The sequence below is a fragment of the Pholcus phalangioides genome, unplaced genomic scaffold, assembly GCF_987345545.1.
Source record: "Pholcus phalangioides strain wild (caught in Gottingen) unplaced genomic scaffold, Ppha-v1.0 ptg000013l_1, whole genome shotgun sequence".
Taxonomy (NCBI): domain Eukaryota; kingdom Metazoa; phylum Arthropoda; class Arachnida; order Araneae; family Pholcidae; genus Pholcus; species Pholcus phalangioides.
In genome coordinates, this window is record NW_028301606.1 from 14,982,729 (window position 1) to 15,004,806 (window position 22,078).

The following is a 22,078-nucleotide window of genomic DNA, read 5'->3' on the forward strand; positions in this document are numbered from 1 at the left end:
TTTCAGAATGTTTTTTCAAGGAAGAAAATGCTGAAAATCTTAAAAGGCCATGTACTTTTATTGAACACCAATGTATTTGGCAATCGAGAAACATGTGAAAGACTTCTGATGTTTTATTTTTGGCTATTACCCACTTTTTTTTCCTCTTTAAATTAAAGCTATCTATACATGCATATGAATAATTAAGTCTAGTTGATGTTCACTGGTGCTGGAGGTTCAGGAATGAGTGATGAGAAAAATGAACAAATGAATGTCCATGCAGTACTCTGATTGATTGGAACATTTCGGTGGTTCTGTGCATGTGGGGGCTCGTCTCCATCCATTATAGCTTCAATTTCATTGATATTTTGTCTGTCCTGAAAAAAAAAAACAAATACATGAGAAATTATTTTCATATTGTTACAAATGAAATCATGGCAAAGCATACACTAAAAGTGTTTATTATAATTGATAAGATCTTAGTGGCTATGTCAATTCAAAGAGGTTCTCGGAGCAAAACACTAGTAATTTGCATCAGGGTTGGATTTTTGACATTCGACATGACAAGTGTCAAAAACCTAAATAGATGCTTTTGGATAATTTTTTTAACACAATAGGTATACAACATAATGAAATATTTATTTTTTTTGCGTATTACAATGTTTTTTTTAAACATTAATTTATTACAATAATTAAAACAATTTAGTTTTGACATAAAAAGAGTAGAACATATAAAATATAATTTTATGGTTTATTTACCTAAACTACTCATTACCTGTGTTCAATTTACTAAGCAAAATGGAGCTGTTTATTCAAAAATATGCATGATAAGACATCAGCATTAGGTTTTTGACTTCAGAAACCAACTCAGTATCAAAAACTTAATTGTCAATTTCATCAAATAGTTTTTTAGGTACCATAGAAACTTTGAGAAAAAGAATATTCAAGGAAAAAAGAAAAAGTTTGGGATGATTCTATTTATAAAATTATAGTTTCCAGCAAGCAGCGCTTCAATCCTGGCCGAAAAAACCTTGCAGCATGTTCTAGACCAATAGAATGATTTCTCTCTTCATTTCCTCATGGCTCTGTAAACTTGAGGGATCCTTAACAAATTATGTTACCAATATTTTTCGTAACAGTATATATATAGACATGCCATGACTGATGCATCATCACCAAAGAGGAAATCACTGAAGTTATGAATATGAAATTTGGTAAGTAGTTTCATGTCATGAAGTAAAGACCCACTAAAAAAGGGCTTTTCGAAATTCGACACCCAAAGGTTTCAGTTTTATTGTCATTATTATTGTTGCAAAACATATAAATCAAACAAAAAAATCCATCAAGTGCTGTAGGATCCATACTGGTGGACACCAATTTTATAAGGGTACAGTCATTTTCAATTGTGGAATTAAGTATATAGTTTATGTGCAGAAATACGTCCATTAAAATGAAAAGCTAATGAAAAGAAAAGAATCACACCAAGCCGAAACCACTGGAGATATAATTATGAAATTTGGTCAGTAGTTTTAGTATGTAATGTAGAGACTCACACTATAAAGGGATATTTCGAAATTCAACATCTAAGGTGGTGGTGGGGGGAGTTAAAAGGTTATATGATGCAATCATCACTGAGGAAATCATTGCAGAACAATTTTCAGATTACCAAATCCATGAGTGTGAAGCCACGGGTTACAGCTAGTGTGTTATAAAAAGAAAACAGCAGATGTTCATATCTATACACATATATAAGCAGTTAAGTAATTTTGGAAGGTCAAGGATCATCTCGAATGTAGAATGATTCCACAGTTTCCCTGCAGCATTTATAATATGCTTTATTAAAATTGTATATTTCGAAAGGAAAAAATATATATGGGCCGTTCAAGTATTACGCCATCATTGATGGGGCTAAAAATTTGCTTAAGTAATACTTGAACGGCCTCATATATATTGTTTAAAAAAATTCTTTAGACAATAGAAAATTATTTTACAATTATATAAAGTATTTATTCTTTGTATAACAGCCACTTTAAACATTACATGCAATTAACATATGTATTTCTGATGGGAATTTGTATAGTGAAAAGCAATATTTAAGGTTTTTGACGTAACAGTTTAAACCGTCAAAAAAGTGCCATGCGCCAAACACCTGCCAGCACTGGTTTGCATTATCAAGAGGTGTTTGAGTTGCATTGCTGGATGATGAATTCAATGATTTGTTTTTAAATACAAGTTAAGGCTTCTCAGCCATTCAGTTGAAATTGCTTGGTGCCTCTTTTCCAGGGGTGGGAACTCTGCGCCAATTGCGCCAAAATTAACATCTTGCGACATCCTGCTCCAATAGCATATTTTTCTGCGCCAAATAGCGAATTTTCCTTCATTATGCCTGGAATATCAGGAATGACGGAAAAAATTTTCTGTTCCTGCTTGCCGCGAAACGATTCTTTCCGAGAAAAGCGTGTTTTATTCCACTGTACTGAAATTATCACCTTATTTAAACTATCGGCCCCTCACACGACCACCTAGATAACTATAGGAGGTCGTGCCCCTCATCTGGCTTTCCATCGCGAAACCCTGATAATATCCGTGACCGTGCAACTGAAGATGGCTTGCAATGGTCTTTCAGCTTTAAAGTGCAAATGCGAGTCAGTTTCCGTTTTCAAAAAATATAAAAGTCGCCACTGGAAGCAGCAGAAATTACTGTAGTCGATCGTCATTGCGTCAAATCCCGATGTTTGGTGTAAAAAAATTTCATTCCGGGAGTAAAAAGTGCATGTCCGCCGAATTATGAATGCTAATAATTCAGAAACTTTGCCGAATAACGAACATTAAATCGCCAATGTCGCCGAATAACGAGTGTCATATCGCCAAATAATGAGTACTGAATCGCCAAACATTGTGTTGATTCTTCCGAAATTCCCTCCCATTTTGCAACAATTTCTTTCCGAGTATAGAAAAATTGAAAACTAGGAAATTTTTTAGCCCATTTGAAGTGCTGCTGTTCCAGACAGCAAATAGTGCCCCAGTAAGCAAAAATAATCTTAAATAGACTGGTGCGAAATTTTTTTTGCATAAGATAAGCCAGATAATAGATTAAGACAATAAATGCTAATAAAAATAGCCAGACTATATTCTACTGAACCTCCTACCTCTCCAATACACAATCAACTACTGATCTATGGATCTACTATACAAAAGGGAAATTTTCCCAGAATCCCCTGGGCTTACTCTGATTAGAGGATAATGAGTGGTCACATAATTGCTAATTTACATATACTGATGACACTTTCTAAAAATGTATATGTATCAATTATCTCTTCAAACAAACTCAAATTAAACAAATATTATAACTTAATAATTACACAAAAAAATTATGAACATAAATATAATATATACTTCATTTGAGCAAAAATATATAAATATATATAATTCTTCCAATCTAACAAAACAAGGTGTCAAAAGCCTGCAACACCAAAAACAAAAAACAAGCTGATGAAAAGATGTTTGATAACAAAAGACAGTGCAGTTGTTTGATTTTGGAAAGGGGGTGAGGGTTAAGGAAAATATTCTTGCTAATTTCGCTGCTCCAATTTATAAATATCTGCTCCAAATCCTATATTTTACTGCTCCGAAATAGACTTATTCACTTCCCACCCCTGCTTTTCCCACATGCATTCTTCTGCAAGTTAAGCAGTCCTATGACAGGCTGAAAAATCAAATACAGGATGCAATCATTGGTCGAACAGCAATTGAAAAGCTTTGAACTTTAACACAACTTAGATACCTCCTGACGATGCCAACACCACAGGTGTTGGGAAAACATCAAGAGAAATTAGCCCTTATACCAAGGGGGAGGGGGCAAGGAGCTTCACTTTTCAAACCTCTTTCCTCATACACTATTTCTATAATTTTTTTCTTTGTCTACATCAGGGGTCTTCAACCTTTCAGACATTGCAGGCCAAATAAAACTTTCCAAGAAGCCCACGAGCCACCAAGTCATACTGTTATAGAACAGGATTCCCGAATTTTTTATTGAACACACACACATTTTCATTTCTCTAAATTTATTTCTTCCATTAAATTTGAATTTTTATTTATTTTTAAATAACTTCCTATCAATTAATTCTTTTTATCAATTACATCTGAAACTTGCCCGATAACTGTGAAATAATTTTTTCAATGATTTTAAATTTCCATTAATTATGAAGTTGTTTCTTTCAAAAATTCTTAATATTTTTCATGAATTACTACTTTTAACAATTCTGAAAACTACTTTCAATAATTCCAAAATTATTTCTTTCATTGAGGTGTTTTTCTAGCATATGTATAAATTCTATAACTATGTATACTTTTTGAGTGCTGAATTTGGCCTCTAGAAATATGTAGCTTATATGAAATGATAGGCCTCAAAAACTGTTTTGGCTCTGGGTCATTTAATCCTGCTTATGCTCCTGGATGTCACGTGCAACGATTCCAGCATGGAAACTGTCTTCAACGGAAAAAAAATCTTGGTCCAGTGGCTTCAATGCTAAAATACACCTTAAAAAAAACCTGGATTGAATGGAACCTGTTTAACATAGAAACAGAAAGGAAAATTGTATGCTCTTAATGGAAAATTTCATACAAACATTACGAATGTTCCCAAACTCCAATAAGAGAAGGGAATCACAAAAAGTGCTCTACCAAAAATTCTTCATGCAATCTCTGCTTGCCAATTGTAAGTTCTGCATTATCCGTTCCTACATTAACAAAACCTCTTTTGTACGTGATGCTGTGATTTTAATAACCCTATAGTAAGGCAGTTGATGCCTGAAATTGTTAAAAACTTTTCGGAAAAGCAGGCTTTTCTAATGGAGAAATCAATGTAAAGGTTAGATTTCCAAATGATATACAAGACTTACACAGTTGCATGCAAGCTGCTTTCCATGATCACATTGCTGAGGATTACACAAACATAGACAACAATGCACAAACTAAACTTGACACGACAAATATAGACACTCTGATTGAAAATTTCAGAGAAAGCAAAAAGAAGAGGATGAAGATAAGATGAATGTCGTCATTTTCAGAAGAAAAAACAGTGTAGGGTGACGTTTTATACAGATGCTGTCAAAACCTTGAAAGAACTGCAGAAATTTTGCTTTACAGCATAATGACTCTGGCATTTTTGTATGATTTCTGAGACAAAACTGTTTACTGAAAGTCAGGCAGCAAAGGGTGTGCACTGCATACAAAAAACTCTGTTATTGACCACTGGAAAAAAAAAATAAAAATGAATTTACAGTACTATTTTCAATTTTTTTACTCACTATTTGGCGATGCGAATAACTAATGGACTGTATATAGAGTAATGCTGAAGTACATAAAGTATTATGTATTTTTGATAAATAATGTATCATATGAGGCGATAAATATTTAATAATTAGTACTTACTAATAATTACTTTATTTTTAAATTTACGTTTTATTTTCATACTGTTTTTTTATTTCCTTTTTTTGAGATTGCTACAAATTTTACTTGTTATGTCAACAGAACCTCTATTAAGCAAAAACCTGTGTTCAACAAAAAAAAAAAAATCTCAGTCCCTTGTGATTCTGTTGAAGATAGGTTTTACTGTATTTAAACTGTTGAGGTTTCTGACTGTGTTCGATGGAATGAAATGTAATTCCAGCAAATGGTTTTGGTACAGTCAAACTGAAATATCTTGAAATAAATTTATAAAAATCATTATTCACTTAGAGTAATGTTTACTAAACTTCTGCTTGCAAGTCACATCAGGGGAAGAGGTGGGGGGGGGGGCACACTAGTAGATCAGAAGGTTGCGGGAACAGCAGGAGAGAGAGGTAAGAATTTCTCTCTCTGTGAGGAGAAATCTTAAGCTACTAAGCTTCAAAAACATTTTAATAGAAATTACTTTTAGGCTGGGCATAAACTGGTTAGAAATGACTAGACAAGACAACTTCAGACAAGCTTACTCGTTGTTCATGTCGATGTGTATGGCATAGCACACACTGGTTAGTCAGACAAATTAAAGTGTTGCATCATACAAATCAATGTGAACAAAAATGTCTAAAGCAGTCTTGTTGTGTCTAACCGGTGTCCATGTAGCCTTATTTTCCCCCATGGAAATTCTTTCAACTAAAAGTACTCTGAATTCTAAGATCATAAATTGTGTTCTTTGAGGGAATGGTGATGGAACGAGTCAAACCTAAATTGAATGTGCATGTTTTTGGGGAAAAAAAACAAAGTCTTGAAATGTTTCAACGAAAATTCATTAACAAGGAAAAACTGGTTTTCCCCCCCTTAACTCGTGTGTCCTGTCATTTTGCATCAATCTAAAATAGTTGAGCATCAAATTATTTTGATTTTTTTATCTTGATAATAATATAAATCTTTTTTCCCAGGTGTGAAACAGAATTCAGACACATTTTTATAAAGGTCAGGAATAAATACACTATTGCAAAAATTGCTAAAACACTTTTATCATCAGCAGTTACCCTGTCTGCATCTTCGTTCTGACTATGAGCCGAGGCCTCATCATCAGTGTTGTTGTTACGGTTTCCAGCAGCTTGAGGTCTTGGTCTTTGTCTGTTGTCATGCTCTCTTTCATTTCGTAATCTGACAAGAATCCAGCCTTCCTGATACCTATTAAACAGTATGAAAAAAAATATGTATTCATCAATTGCAATTTTATTTTCCACCTACTCATGTCACTTATATTTTAACATAATTTCAATTTCATTTAAGCCATAACAACACGTAATAATCTTAATGGAAACAATAATCAAATTTTTAGTGGCTGTTCAACTGTTGTATATTTGGAATATTTATCAAAGATTGGTATGTGCTATTAGCAATGATAACTGCTTGTGTGTGTGTGTCATTAAAGCCAAGCAAATGACAAGTGAAAACTCTAATTAACGACAGCATGGTTGAAATACTCTCTCAAATTTGCTTTGTATTGCCTGTGAATGATAGAAGTGCTTGATTATACTCATCCATTTAACTTTTAAGATGATCAAGATTGAATTTTGAATATTAAAAGTATTATTTAAGAATATAATATATAAATATTTTGAATATTATCTCGCCGTCAAGTTAGATACTTTAATAAATTCTCACAACTAATTTAAATTGTTTATTTCAGTAGACGATATAGGCCTACTAGTTAATCATAAATTACTTGAAAAATCTAAATTATTTTCTCATCTGATTTCAATGTCAATTCATGTAATCAGTATTTATAAACCTAAAAAAAACCAGATTTTTTTATATATTTTTTAATACATGCAAAATGAACAATATTACTAGTAATAGAATTATAGCCTAGGGGTCATTCAAGTATAACGTCAGCATTGATGGGGGGTTCCGATATGCTGACTTTTGATGACAAGTGGAGCAGGGTTTGGTTAATCACCAACCACCATTTATGAAAATATGAAATATTTTTAATGTCATCTTACTCGGTGTGCCACAAATGAGAAAACCTTTTGATAGTTTGTAGGCACTTGAAGTAACATTCACCCCTATTGATAAGTGCCCTTCAGAACCACTTTAGTGATCTCTAAATGTTTCGTGGATCCAAGTGTTCTGGAACTGTGTCCCGGGTCATTTAAGTAATCTGGAAATGTGTGTCATAGGCCACTTAAATGCTCTGGAATTGTACCATGGGACACTTGATCGATCTGTAAATGTACCGCTTAGTTCGTTTTTACGAAATTAGGTTTAAGGAGGGCAGGTTGCATCAGATAATCCCCATGGCCATATGTGGTCTGTGGGCCAAGGGCCTTTATGCAATTTATCATTATATGGCTTAGAGCAGCGGTTCTCAACTGGTGCTCTGCGGGGCCCTTGGGGCTCCATGCACACTTCCTAGGGGCGCAGCAGCCGCTCGAGGAAAGTAAAATAAATCAGTCAATTTGATAAATAAATAAAAACAGATGCAGGGTTCCACCAAATAAATTATGTACTAAAAAGGGCTCCTCAAGCCAAACAGGGCTCTGCCATAGAAATTATACGTTAAAAAGGGCTCCGCGAGTCAGAAATGGTTGAGAACTGCTGGCTTAGAGGGTGGGTCACAATGAATTTATTAAAGATAAATTTTGAGTTCGTAGCCTTCAAATGACATTTAAATTAATAGAAATTGATTATAACAACATATAAAGGCATTTTCTTCTGAAATTTCAAATAAAAAATATTTTTTTGCATTTAAAAGAAATAAATTTTTGATCGTCTGAGGGGGTACGAGGCTCCTGTGATGTGTTCACAGGGCATAGAGAATGATCCCACTAATATGTGTTAGGATTCAGAGGGGCAGAGCTGCTGACGAAATTTTGCAGACAAGGGGGAGGGGGGTCAAAAATGGCTAAAAATTTGCTTACGTAATACCTGAACGGCCCCCTAGACTATATAGGGTTAAAAAAGAAAAGAGATATAATCAAGCTAAGCTTTCAATAAAAATATTCATTTTGCTGTTTGACCAAAAAACTGCTGAAACATATACATTCCTCTATTACTTACAGAAGAGCTAAAAATGCAAGTCCAATAACCAGCACAAGTCTCTCTGGTGAAGAGTAGAAATACACGATACTGAAAAGAACAAAACCTCTGCAGCAAAGATAGAAGTAATCGAGCCAGTCTCTATTGGCATGCTCATTATCATCATCTAATCTTTGAGCATTGGCCTGCTCATTTCTGTTTGGTGGATTAAGCGGTGGAGGAGCTTCACTCTGATTTGGTGTAGTATATGAAGCAGGAAGACCACTGAACATCTGCAAGCTATGGGAATAAAAAATATCATTCGATTAAAGGCTTATTGAGTGATGTAGATCAGCATGTGGTTGTATTTTCATTCGAACTGTCGTAAAGATCAATATAGTAGGGCAACTGTTTATTTGATGGAAGATTAAAAAAAAATTTGAAAAATTAAATGCATAGTTAAATCAGTGCATGTGAAGAACATATAAAAGCAAATTTGGGGTATAAAATGTAATCAATAAGGTAATTTTCTTTTATTCACTGCCAAAAATGTATTACAACACTAACACAATCGTCCTCTTTGGCAATTTTATTGAATTTTGATAATGCCTGTTATAAATTGATCTTGCAAGGCAAGCTTAACGACAAAGAATGTAGAGTTATTACACACATTTTTTTTCAGCATTCAAATTATAAATTTGGAAAAAATTAAGTGTTTAAATTTGATGATTCACAAACTATAGTGGTTCTGTTCATCTAATAATCACATATATACATAATTTTCCTAAAAGATTTCATTTCCAATTAATTAGATAATTTTATCTAAATTTTGAAATGAAGACTTGAAATTTGTCTGGAATATGAAGAGAGAGAGAGTGTCTTCATTTAAATAAAAATTAATGCAGGAAATACTCACTTCTGCATATACTGGTAATAATAGTTGTTGTACATGTTCTGGAATGCAGCCATTTGAGAAGCGATATCTGGAGTAACTGCAATAGGTGGTTGAATGGCTGTACCAAAACTATTGGAAATAATTAATATTTATCAAATAAATATTTACAAATTAATTTAAACTGTAAGCTAGATTTATATAGACACCAGCCAAAATTTTTTAAGGCCAAAGATATTTTTGAAAAATGGTTTGAAATAATTTATTTCCCATGACTTAGTGTTGTAATTAACAGAAAAAAAGGGTCACTGACAAAATTTACAAAAAAAAAAGTCCTGTTATATGCATATAGTGATACCTCAGCTTACAAAGATAATTCCAAAATCATGTTTGTTAGTAAAAACAGAATTTTCCATAGGTTTCTATTAAAAATAATTTAATTCATTTCAGACGCAACCCAAAATTTATAGATAAGTTTTTTAAAACTCCAAGGAGCACTATAAAAAAGACAAAAACTGATTAAACTAAAATGAACAGCTTTAAAACTGAATATATGAAAAGGAAGATGAGATACTGAAGATCTTATTATGCACTATGTACACAACTAACACCAGCTGGTGTTAGTTGTATACTCTTGGAACTCTGCTCCTTTTTTTTTGATGCATTTCCAATTTGTTGGATCTTTCATTTCACATGAAATGGTTAAAAAACTTTCAGAAAGAAAAGTGGAGGTATATCTGGGAAAAAAATTCTGAAAGGGACATATGAATTAATCAGGCTCAATTGACAGTAATTCTGATAATGATTGACACTAAAATTAAGCTCACACTGTGGTTGTTTTATGTTACTGCATGCATCCATATCAACGAAAATGTTTGTTAGCCAAGGCAGAAAAACCGATGAAAAAAATCTTTGTTTGCCAAAAAATTCGTAAGTATCACTGCAAATAATCACTTGACCATTTTGATAAGTTAGATAAATAATGTGAATTTATCACATTCACCGGGATTATGAATAAGCTCCAGCTTTTATTGGTAAATATAATCAATTGTTGATGAATTTACCTCCCCTCCCCCCAACCAGAACATAGCATCTCAACCCATGGTAAGACATCTGAACTTTGGTGCTGGAGAAGGCTGCTTATAATTCCATGGACAGCTAAAAGGACTAATAATAAATCAGTTTACTTACTTTGGTCAAATCTTATTCTGTCATATGAGTACAGAAAGCTCACTAGAAAAAATTATAATGCTTGGAAGAATGGAAGAAAAAACCAAGCAGAGCACCAGATGGATAAAGGTGTTGTTGCAAAGCACCAGAATGAAGCTAGCACAACTGAGACATGCTGTAAATGACAGACCAGCTTGGAGAGCCATGATCTACAGTCACCAAGAGTCAGAATTCATTTGATGGTCCCTAGCAACAACTTCATTTGGGAATTATGCATAATAACCAGTAAAAGTTATAAATGGGGTGAAATTTATGAAGCTGAGACAATTGGTTATTATACATACTAAGCAGTGATTATGCATAATTACTAATTTATCACAAAATGTAGCATACGTAATGGAAAAAAAAAACAACTTAATATGATAATGTATAAACTTCACAGAAAAGATGCAATATTTGATGAAGCGAATGTAATGAACACATTAACCTGAAATACAGCGTATTTAGGCGGCAGAAAAAAATTATGATCAGAAAATACTTGTAGATGATGCACAATCACTAGCGTAATATTCAATGACAAAGCCCAATGATGTGCAAATATTTATTTGGAAGTATAGTAATGTATTAGTAATATTTAAGGTTTTAAAAAGCACTCTCGTCTGAAGAATAATAGACTAAATCAATTGATAAAAAAACATTTATTTCATGCTATAATGCAAATGCAAGAAAATAAGTAGTGAATTACCCGTTGCCCTGTTGTGCAAAATAATTCATGTACATCTGAGACATGTACTGCATTTGGTTAAATGCATCTTGATTTTGTGTAGGTTGTTGAACTTCAGATAAGTTGTCAGAGGATGCAAGCTCATCTGCTGGTGTTGATGTTCGGCTGATAGCAAAATAAAAATTCAAAAATAACATTGATGAAACATATAAAAATAAGCTATGGGACATTAAATATGATTTTTTTTTATATTAATACAATCATGAATTTATTTTTCTAATTTACATGTAGGGGAGATTGAAAAAATAATGTGCCAAGGTATGACAAACATATCTCAGTCAATTCTTACCACAAAATTTTACTTAATTCATTTTTAGTAACTGTATAGTATATGAAACATTTTATAAATTTTAAATTCCCGTTTTTTCTTACTGTAACTGTGAAATATGGATTTTTGAAAATTCAAAAATGTTTCAAGATACAAGGAGTCTCGTACCTTGAAACAGTGAAGTTACAGATACAAAAATACAAATATTATAGGAAAACTTAATAAGTATTTTTTTAATATAAATCATATATCGAAACATTAAATAGGTCAAAATAATGACACAAATATGATTATCAACCTTTTACTAGCTGAGTTAAGAACTAGATTGATTTTTCTAATTTTTTCCTTTGATTTCCTCTTCTGATCCTCTAAGTTTAGATATATTCAAAAAATTCATGAAAAAAAAAAATTTTAGAATGTTTTCTTGACTTGCCCATGGCCAGAAAATTGCATTGAAATTTAAAAAAAAATATATTTTTTTAAAAATGGGTGATTAAAAAAACTAAATTTATGATATAACTGCTGAAATGAATGAAATTTTTGTTTTGTACGTTAAATTTGGAACCTCACACCCTCAGGGAAAAAATCAAGTGTTTTAATGTACAAAAAATATTTTTTCTAATTTATAAAACCGATGTTGCCAATTGGGAACATTGGTCGTTGAAAGGTTAATGTATATATAAACAAAAGTAGCAATAATGAAGGTATGAACATCTTTATACAGAGGAAATATATAATTATTCATTATAGAAAGGAAAATTAGATTTCTCATTCTTCAGCTCTGTCAGTTCCTTTGATGCTAGGCATTAGAGATAAAATATCCGTGATTTCAAAATTTGAGGTATCTGGCAATGATGAACAATAAAATATTTTCTCACCTCTCCTCATAAGGAAATTCCTTTGGTAAAAGTATTTTTTGGATGCACCCGACACTGTGAACTTAATGTTTTTTCCAACAAATTTGATTAGGAAATAACAAGGTGAAGAGAAGAAATGGATATAGCTGAAGTTTTTATAGGAAAAAGTATAGAACTACAATTTAAACTATAAATTGTATTTAGAAGCAAAAAGTATTAAAAATTAGTGCATGTTGAATATTCCAAGGCAAACTATGAAAATTTCAAGTTTTATATTGTTCCAAGATATACAATCTTTGTTTCAAGGTACACAATGCTTTATTATTAGTGAAAAATAGTAATAACTTTTTTCATGATGCTTGGTATGATTGAGCACTTGGTACGATTTATCAGGAGAATGCATACATTATAATTACTAAGTATAGTTCACTGAACTTGAAGCATTGAGAAGAAACAGCAAAAATTTTTTTTACTCCATTGTGTGTACTTGCAAGAGATCTGCTAATACCATAAACAAAGAGATGAAGCCACAATAATTTGTAAGGTTATGTATTTCTAATCTCTGAAATTGATTCCAAAACTTCAGCTAGAAAGCAATACTGTCAAAACTATTTCAAATATTTCAAGGTTTATTATGGTCAAGGTACAACAGTTTCCCCTATGTAAAACTTTCTGAAAGAAATTTTCCCACAATGTTGTAGCGTTACTGAAAATCAAATGTTTTAATTAAATTTAACTAATTAACTAATTTTTAAATTAAAAACAAGAATCAAGTTTTCAGTCTTGAATTTTATGAAGTCTGAGGTTCTTGCACTTCACAATAAATCAGACCCGGACAGTTTGAAGCTGATTTTGAACAGCTATGCTTCCTAAGCTTCTCTTCAGAATTCGAACAAACAACTAGCTTACATGGGTGGCACTGAGGTGCATATAGAAAAAGGAAAAATAATTTTTAAATAAAACACTTTAAATTAATGCACCAACTTAATAGAAACTTAAACCATTGTGATAGTACCTTTGAGATCTCTGACTGCTATCAGAATAATCCTGGTCCTCAGAATCATCAGAAAAACCATCAGAGTCTGATGTTTGCACAAAGTTTTGACTAGATCTCAAGGACTGAAAATTTAAGAATGCAATATTAGTATTAGATTTTTAAAAGTAAAATTATGAAATGTGGAGGATGGGGGAAGTGAACAAATACAGATCTGAATGAGAGGTTGTTTACTAACATAATCTTCCTCAAAGGTTCTTGCCTGCCTGCTGCAAACCAAGTGAAGTATGTGTACAGATGTTTTGTCCTCCTACAACAGAAATTTTTCAAAAGCTCAATACTAACAATTTTCAAAAATGGCGATTCATAAAATTAAATTTAAAAAAAAAACTTCAAATAACTTACTCTTCTTTGAATTATTCATTGCTATTAAAACAAAAACAAAAAGAATGGAATTTCTCAAATAAGAATCATGAATTGCCATTTTAGTTATGCAGACTCTAATCAAGAAATCATAAAATATTTGGATCTGATAAGCTTATGAAATTTTCACTCTGAAATTGCACTAAATAACTACATTCCTTTCAGTTATTTGGTTTGTTCTCCCAAATGTCTCCAAATTTTTATCAATTCAAAACCAATTTATACCTTTTAAATTATACGCTACTTAAACTATAATTTTAGATGATTTTGAAAAAAACTACAGAAACATGTTTTGTTCAAACGTTATGTGAAGATAAAATTTTGTTCTTACATAGCGTAATATATCTTTCAGCTGAAGATGATCACGAAGCAATCGCCCAGAATATATAATCTTTTGCTCTTTAGGTTCCTAATATTAAAGAAAAGGTGAATTCATAGTTCAGTTTCACATTGCCAACAATCTAACTTATAAACTCTGATGAAAGATTTCATTTTGCTTAATAATTTATTTTTAAATTCTCACTAGACAAAACATAATTAACATAAATTTTTTTGGTGCTTTCCCAGAGTAGACAAATACAGAATAATGAGTCTCAAAACATTGTCTTGATTTTTTTAACTAGGGTTTAGTGCGAGTTGTATCTAGCGTGGGATACCATCTGTCAATGGTATTTGTGATGTAGTTTGAGGGGTCTGAAAATAAAGTGTTCAATGCAAGTGTACCCAACCTGAGATTTTATTGTGGTGATGCATCTGACTCCAAGAAAAAAATACTTCTCTCGAAATTACATGAAATTTTATTTAAGATGGGACAAGAGCACATATATTCATTTCATATGAGTGCTGGAAGTCAATTTCTTTCACACCGAACACAACTCTGGCCTATTGCCATGGGGAATTTACCACCAAATGAGTTGTGCTAGAAGTATTCATGCATACCTAACAGTTTGAGTGGGTATCAATAATTGCTGTGCATGAATTTTTGTGATAATGTGATATATTTGACTTCTATCACACATGGCTCCTCAGCCCCTCCAAAGGAATATCCAGTCATGTGACCATCTCATGCTTTAGTACAGAATGTACAGAGTTTCTTTCACGTGACCAGAGAGTGCTTGGTATATATAAGCCAGTGTGAAAAATTTAACAAACCTTTCTGCAGTGCAGGCCACATTGAATATTACAATGGAGCCTGTGGGTCATTGAGCTCTAATGTTTATATATATGTTATATAGCTTATTAGTTATCATTAAGCTATATTAATCAATTAATTTTTAAAATGACTGGCTGACCATGCAGTGAAGATCGCAGGTCTCGAGCCGGAATAATGATATATATTGTAGATAATGGTAGGGATGAAGCTATAAACAAATCGCTAAAGAAAAAAACTACGCTATATCTGTAGAAAATTTGAGTCTCATACATATATGATCATCTATGAATTTAAACAATGATGCACATAAAAATTTTACAAAGCAGTAAGAAAGGAAAATTAAGATTTACAGGATTGTTTGGATACACTTCACAAAGATGATTCTTCAGTTTTTCAACTGTCCAATCCAGCTGGCAATGGATGGTTTGGTCGTCAATGTTTTGGTTTGGAGCTCTAATCACCAACTTTGTATCATTGCAATCCATCTCCACTCACCTTCCAAAAATAAAAAAATAATCTTATATAAAATTTACGAGACTTAGCAATTATTGCAATTTATATTAATTATTACAATCATACATCTGCAAAGCAAAAATTAACAGAATTGCTTATGTCTGTAGAAGGCATATTCAATTATAATTAGAGATTGTATTGGATCGTTAAAGTGATTATTTGATTGTATCAATTCAGTCAGATAATTAAGGCTCTACCAGAGAGGGTGGCAGTTGGCAGTTGCCAGAGTGACAATCTTGGGGGGGGGGGCAGCAAATTATATGAACAGAATTACTCTAATAAAGTACTTGACTTTTACAGTAGATGCTACTTTTGCCATATCTAACAAAAATTGATGTGACTCTTAGTTATTGGTCGGGGTATCACTACGTTTTCCTAATTTATATTTTACACACATTACACAGTCCCGTTCAGCATGGCTTATTTGAAAGAAAATTGTTGCCTAATTGTCTAGCACAGTCAGCTGGATTGCTAGAGGAAGGTGGTTCAGTTCCTAGCAGAGCACAAAAATGCATATTTGCTCAATGTTGGCATTCTATGAGAATAGCGGGGCACTTGCCCAAAACTTCATTACAGTAGTCTCGATAATTCTAGGTGAATGCAAAGCCACAACTAGATACAGTAAAACCTCGTTAAGTCATCACTCCGGTTAAGTCATAATTTTTCTTCAGGCCCTTCCACCTCTCATAGACAACAATGTTATTAAACCTTCGTTCACTTGTCGCTAATTTCGGTTAACTCGTTACTATGAAAAAATTTGAGAAAGTGGAACAGATAAAATCCTATATACCCAAATGGAATAGTTTAAGTAACGAAAGTTATGCTGGGAAGTTCATTTGCAGACTAAGGTTTTTGGAACGTTGGGGACTGTTCAAGTTAGGTCTCATTTCTGCATGGGCTCTACTGGAGAAACCGCAAGACACCTAGGCTCTGTCACAAGAAGCAACGTAAGCACAACGTACCACAATAATTAAATAATAAGAGATAAAAAAGGTAAAAATTACTATTATTTATTCTTTCCCGATCTATAAATTTTATTAATATTGTTATTTTGATTCATACTTTAATAAATTTCATATTACTTTAAATTTATACAATTTTCACAACATTGCACATTGAAACTGACAGCACTCCCCTTAAGTCGTCATTCCGCTTAAGCCGTCATAATTTTTCGATAACTTGAGGTGACGACTTATCGAAGTTTTACTGTACTTGACCAACTGGGAAAATAAAGCATTTAGGCACACCCTTGTAATGCTGAAGGAGAGATTGAAGGGTTACATTTGTGCACTCTTTTTTGTCCTGCACCAGGGATACCAGACCAACACCATCTATAGCAGTAGAGGCCTCCGCACGAAGCTTGTGATGTCACTGAAGAAATTATTTCATTTATAGTCATTGGATATGCTGCGAAAAGGGCAAAGATATTGCATGCGTCAGCCTGCTACATCCAATGGCTACAGGTGAAATAACTTTTTCAGTGAAGTAATGAGCTTCACATTGAGCCTTTCTCTGCTATAGATGGTGTTGACCAGACCCACCTGCTGCCCCCCCCCCACTAGTGTTTTAAACCCATGGGTACTCATCTTGAGTAGGAAATTTTGATTTCTGAATAAATTTTAGTGTGGTGCTCAGACACATGCCACAAATTAATGTGGGTGCTCGAGCACCCCTGGCAATATGGAAGGTGAAGACCTGATCTTGGCAGGGAATGTAGACGTCTCCACGGGGGCTGCAATTGGGGGGGGGGGGGAATCTGTCAGACCAGACAAGGGCGCTAAGATTACTCTTTTTCTGTTCAAATTGATGGAGAGGGTACTCAAAATTCGTTCCTAGTCGACAGATCATAAATTTTCGTTTATAGTTGCTGCCCTGCCCCAAGTAAGACTTATCTTATTTGGGTTCGTTACAGCCCCCCCCCCCCCTCTTCATTTTAAACTCAGATCCAGTCAAGCATAAGGACCCCACCCCCAAAGTACAAAACAAAAAAAAACATCACCATAACAACTCTCTCAAGCATTTAAACGAAAAGAAAGATCATGATAAACACTAGAGTGTATTCGTAGGCATCTAATAACAGCTGCTGCTGAGTGCATATATCATAAAAATCTCTTTAGTGATAAAAGATTATTTCGTCACGATCTCGGAGCAGCCATTTAATCTCATCATCCCGGAACACAAGGATCGGGATGAGTCTTTAGAGACTCAATAACGAACAACCAGACATCAAGAAAAAGCATGATAATTTAAAAGAAAATTAAATCGGGACGAAATAAAGATTTAACACCCACCAGATTTAACGCTCATTCCAAACAAGACATCATATTTCTGTTAAATAAGTAAACAAGCACCATCCATGTTAGTATACATTACGCTGTACGTACGTAAATGCAATGCATTGGGATGGAGAAGGTAACGCCCCCCTCGACGCGGCTGCGCTGTGTTTACATTCCCGGGAAATAATACATTTTGACAAATCCATTTAATATACTCTTGTTCCGGGGAGTTTTTGACGAGCTTTCAAGATTAATTAAAACCAGTAAGGTCCGTAATTAATTAATTGATTCTGGTCAATGAGACCTACGTACACCTCAAAATCGTCTGCTAATGCGTCGTGTTCGAGGCTACAGCAATAAAAACATTCGTCTGTCACCTGATAGATACGATTTTTAATTACGAAATACTATCTTTTATTAATTTTATTCGTAATTATCATAACTTACGAGTATTTTATGAGAGAATTTTGGTTTTGTTTCTCTTTCATATTAATTAAGTCGATCTTTAATGTAATGCAGTAGTAGGCGAGAGTACCGCGCACGTGAGATTTGTGTGGTCACATGACAAGTCAAATGTTGAGGTTCCTTGAATTGATGGTTTCATAAACGCGATATGCTATTATCATGTTGCTTTAGCCGATTATATTGAACCGGAAAATTCATGTAATTCATGTTTTGCATCCCTGTAGGCGAATTCGGTGATCGCATGATGCAATGAGTTCATGTAATACCAAGCAATAGAAACCAAGGTATAATTTTCAAGGTATGCAGTATAATTATGTCATTTTTTTTCAATTTGTAAATTGATTGTAATTCCTTTGAAAAAAAATCATCATTGATTTGATTCAAATGTAGGTTTGAATTTTCATTAATTTTAAGTTTGAAAAATGTGTAAAAACTAAGGATGAGGATTCCTCATCCTTTTCATACATTAATTTTTTTTTTTCAAGGAAAAATATTGCATGAATTTTTATTAATATGGTTAATTACAGATGATGCCGGGGTCTGGAGATGATGTTCTGAAAGCTACTGGTGGACAGATTGATAGTAAGTAATTTAAGTATATTTTATTCTTGTTACTATGTTTTATTTGCACGCACAAGGAATGTTATCAAGCGTTATGAACCGTGCCAGTTTCTAGTATCTTTGTGGACTGGCCAGTAACAGGTCAATAACTTTGGCATCCGAAATCGGAGGCAATGTGTGATTTGAGTAGCTGCTTCAGGAAGAGATCTTGGAAGTGACCGCTTATGACTATACTCAGGGCTGAACATATCTTTGTTGCTGCAGTCCAAGTCTAATGCCTAGACACTATGTGAAGCGATTAGTTACTTGGCAGATTGCTCAGGCTTTGAATACTGTTTTACCACACACTGACTCTGGTCATGTTGTCATGCAGCAATTTACTACCTATATAAAGCTGGGTTAAAAAATGAAGGCACCATCAATCTGTGATCACCCCAGGCTCGGTACAGAAAGTTCCTTTATGTTATCTATGTTCTTCTCTGGGACCAAACCCGTAGACCTGACAACAAGACCATGCATATCTTACTCCTGCACCACTCGGGTTAGGCTGCAGGTACTGGCACATTACAAAATGATCTAGATCAATTGCTGCCTTCATTGTGAATAGTCTAGACTTATGACATTGATGTTGAATTTAAGATATACACAGTGAAGCACCTATATAATAATACTTATGGGATGGAAGAATGTATCTTTATAAAGAAGTTAGTTCATCATCGTAAGTTTAATCCTCGTTCACATGTGCAAATATTGTGGTAGCATTGGGAGTGATAGTACCCGCTTGATGACTTTTTTCCTTCGTAAGGAAAGAAATGGAGGCCAGTCATTAGTGTGAAAATTCTTGAAGCGGGTTTTAAACCCACTTTTTCTATTTCCCATGTGAACGGGGCTTTATAGGGGGAACATATTATCACTGTGAAAAGTGTATCAGGACAAGAATAATATTTTTATATTGGCAATTATCATTATAATTTTTTATTTTTATTTTCACTCCATAAACATTCAGTGATTCCTTGATTATCTAACAGAATGCAGACGCGCTTATGTTGGAAAATTTAAATTTCTCAATAATTGATTATGCATCTATTTAGTGGTCAAGTATCACTCATACGATGGTGCTAGAACGTAGCTGCTCAGGGTATACCTATTTGCAATTCAACTGGCCTTTGCTTTGCCGCTATGTGCAGTGGAGGTCTATAAGGCTGTGCGCAGGGCAGAACTAGGAGGGCAGGCGAGTCTTGTGCTCCAGGTGCTGGATCAAAAGGGGGGGGGGGCGCTAATTCACATTTAACCATTTTTCAACGTTACAGGTTTTACTAGTACGGCTTATACACTGGATAGGCACCAAAACTATGTCTCGCACAGGTGAGAATTTTGTTAGCTGCCCCTGGCTATGTGCAGAATTATTCCTAAAGAGCCATAACTTATTGCTGCTGTAATGGACTGTCTCAACAGCATCCAGAATTTCATACTTTCATGCAAAGTGGTATTCTACAGCCCTTAATCTAGCTGGAAGTATCAACACACCAATTTATATAATTTTCCTTAGAAAAAACACAGCACTTCATTTTCATCTGCATGAGAATTTCAGTCAGGAAGCGGGGTGCGTCCGGTCCTTCAATGTCATTTCTATCACCAAAGAAGAAATTATCATGAATAAACTGATGTCACTTCAACAGAGTTCCTTTTAACAAAGATTATATAATCTAAGTTCTACCGTAGGTCCATAGAAATTTAACAACAAAGGTTATGCTGCAACATTAACAGAACTCCAAAACAAATTTACAGTGAGTTCTCGGGTATAAGGTCATTATATTAGGATCTAAATAAAAGTGGCTTTATATGGATGAATTAATGATTAGGAAGGACAAATTGCTAATTATGATGCTAGAGAAATTTAAAAGCTGAGGTTATAAGCAGGGAGGGTAACAATAAAAGTTATCATTGTTATACCAAGGTATGACCTATGAATGAAGAAGGGGTTTATTCATCTTTTTTTTTCTCACGTGTGCAGCAGGAGTTTAGGTTTGAGATTTTATGCTGTTTTATGTACAGAAAAATATCTCTGAACCCTAACAGCCCTTGAAAAGGACAGGCTTTCGATAAAATGAATAGTGGCACACATTTTTTCTCTTTTACAATTTCACACAGGTTCTACTCTATGTAAAATAAATGTCAAGCTATCATACTTATTTCTACAATGAATATTTTTATTTCTATGATGTTTATAATATTTCCATGTTAATTTAATTTCTTTTAGGCATTGTATTGGCATTGATCGAGTCATCATATGACAAGAATGAGTCTGTAGCATCAACGATATGCAAATCCTTATTTAATATTGGTAAACATCAACCAAACCTTGTTCTCAGCTGCTGTCATTCATATTTGAAATGTCATCCCAAAGTGAGTAAATGTATGGTTTCCATTTTATTGCTTTTTCAAGTAGACTTTTGTTAATTGTGCATGTAAGTTTTTCTGTTATTGAATATTATATTAATTGTGGGAATAATTAAGAGCCAGACAAAGAAATAAACTTAGTTTTTTTGGGGTTTTTTTCGTAGAAGAATCTTAGAAATTCATACTTGTTCAAAAAGAATTCAAATATTTTTTGTGACCATGATATTAAACTGAAGAGCCAAAAAAACTGGTACAGGCATGCGTATGCAAATAAAGAGATATGGAACCAATCAGAGTACGCCGCTGCGGTCGGCAACACCTATATAACACAACAAGTGTCTGGCATAGTTGTTAGATTGGTTACTGCTGCTACAATGGCAGGTTGTCGAGATTTAAGTGAGTTTGAACGTGGTGTTATAGTCGGCGCACGAGAGATGGGACGTAGCATCTCCGAGGTAGCGATGAAATTCGGATTTTCACTTACGACCATTTCACAAGTGTACCGTGAATATCGGGAATCCAGTAAAAAATTAAATCTACGACATCGCTGCGGCCGGAAAAAGATCATGCAAGAACGGGACCAACGACGACTCATGAGAATCATTAAACGTGACAGACGTGCAACCCTCCCGCAAATTGCAGCGGATTTCAATAGAGCCAATTGGGTCATCAACAAGTGTCAGCGTGTGAACCATTCAACAAAACATCATCGATATGGGTTTTCGAAGCCGAAGGCCCACTCGTGCACCCATGATGACTGCCCGACACAAAGCTTTAGGTCTCGCCTGGGCCCGACAACACCGACATTGGACTGTTGAGGACTGGAAACACATTGCCTGGTCTGACGAGTCTCGGTTCCAATTGC

At 33.9% G+C, this 22,078-nt stretch overlaps 2 protein-coding genes across 3 annotated transcripts in view; one reads left to right on the top strand and one right to left on the bottom strand.

Moving 5' to 3' along the window:
- Nucleotides 1-39: 39 nt before the first annotated feature.
- Nucleotides 40-18,131, bottom strand: LOC149078651 (homocysteine-responsive endoplasmic reticulum-resident ubiquitin-like domain member 2 protein). Its single transcript, XM_089240793.1, has 10 exons — nt 17,803-18,131; nt 15,349-15,493; nt 14,177-14,254; nt 13,661-13,732; nt 13,444-13,547; nt 11,265-11,408; nt 9,374-9,481; nt 8,500-8,757; nt 6,477-6,624; nt 40-356 (listed from the first exon to the last, which is right to left on the bottom strand). Exons 2-10 carry the CDS (start codon nt 15,481-15,483, stop codon nt 189-191), a joined length of 1,215 nt encoding a protein of 404 aa, XP_089096919.1. The 5' UTR covers nt 15,484-15,493; nt 17,803-18,131; the 3' UTR covers nt 40-188.
- Nucleotides 18,037-22,078, top strand: part of c11.1 (maestro heat like repeat family protein c11.1) — a 45,112-nt gene continuing 41,070 nt past the window's right edge. Inside the window, exons 1-4 of one of the 2 annotated variants that reach the window (XM_089240785.1) lie at nt 18,037-18,055; nt 18,477-18,550; nt 18,780-18,834; nt 21,074-21,219. In XM_089240785.1, coding sequence (XP_089096911.1) covers nt 18,780-18,834; nt 21,074-21,219 — 201 coding nt within the window. In that variant the 5' untranslated portion in view covers nt 18,037-18,055; nt 18,477-18,550. Of the gene's footprint in view, nt 18,056-18,327; nt 18,551-18,779; nt 18,835-21,073; nt 21,220-22,078 lie in introns of those variants that run through there. The other variant, XM_089240786.1, reaches the window with a different exon arrangement.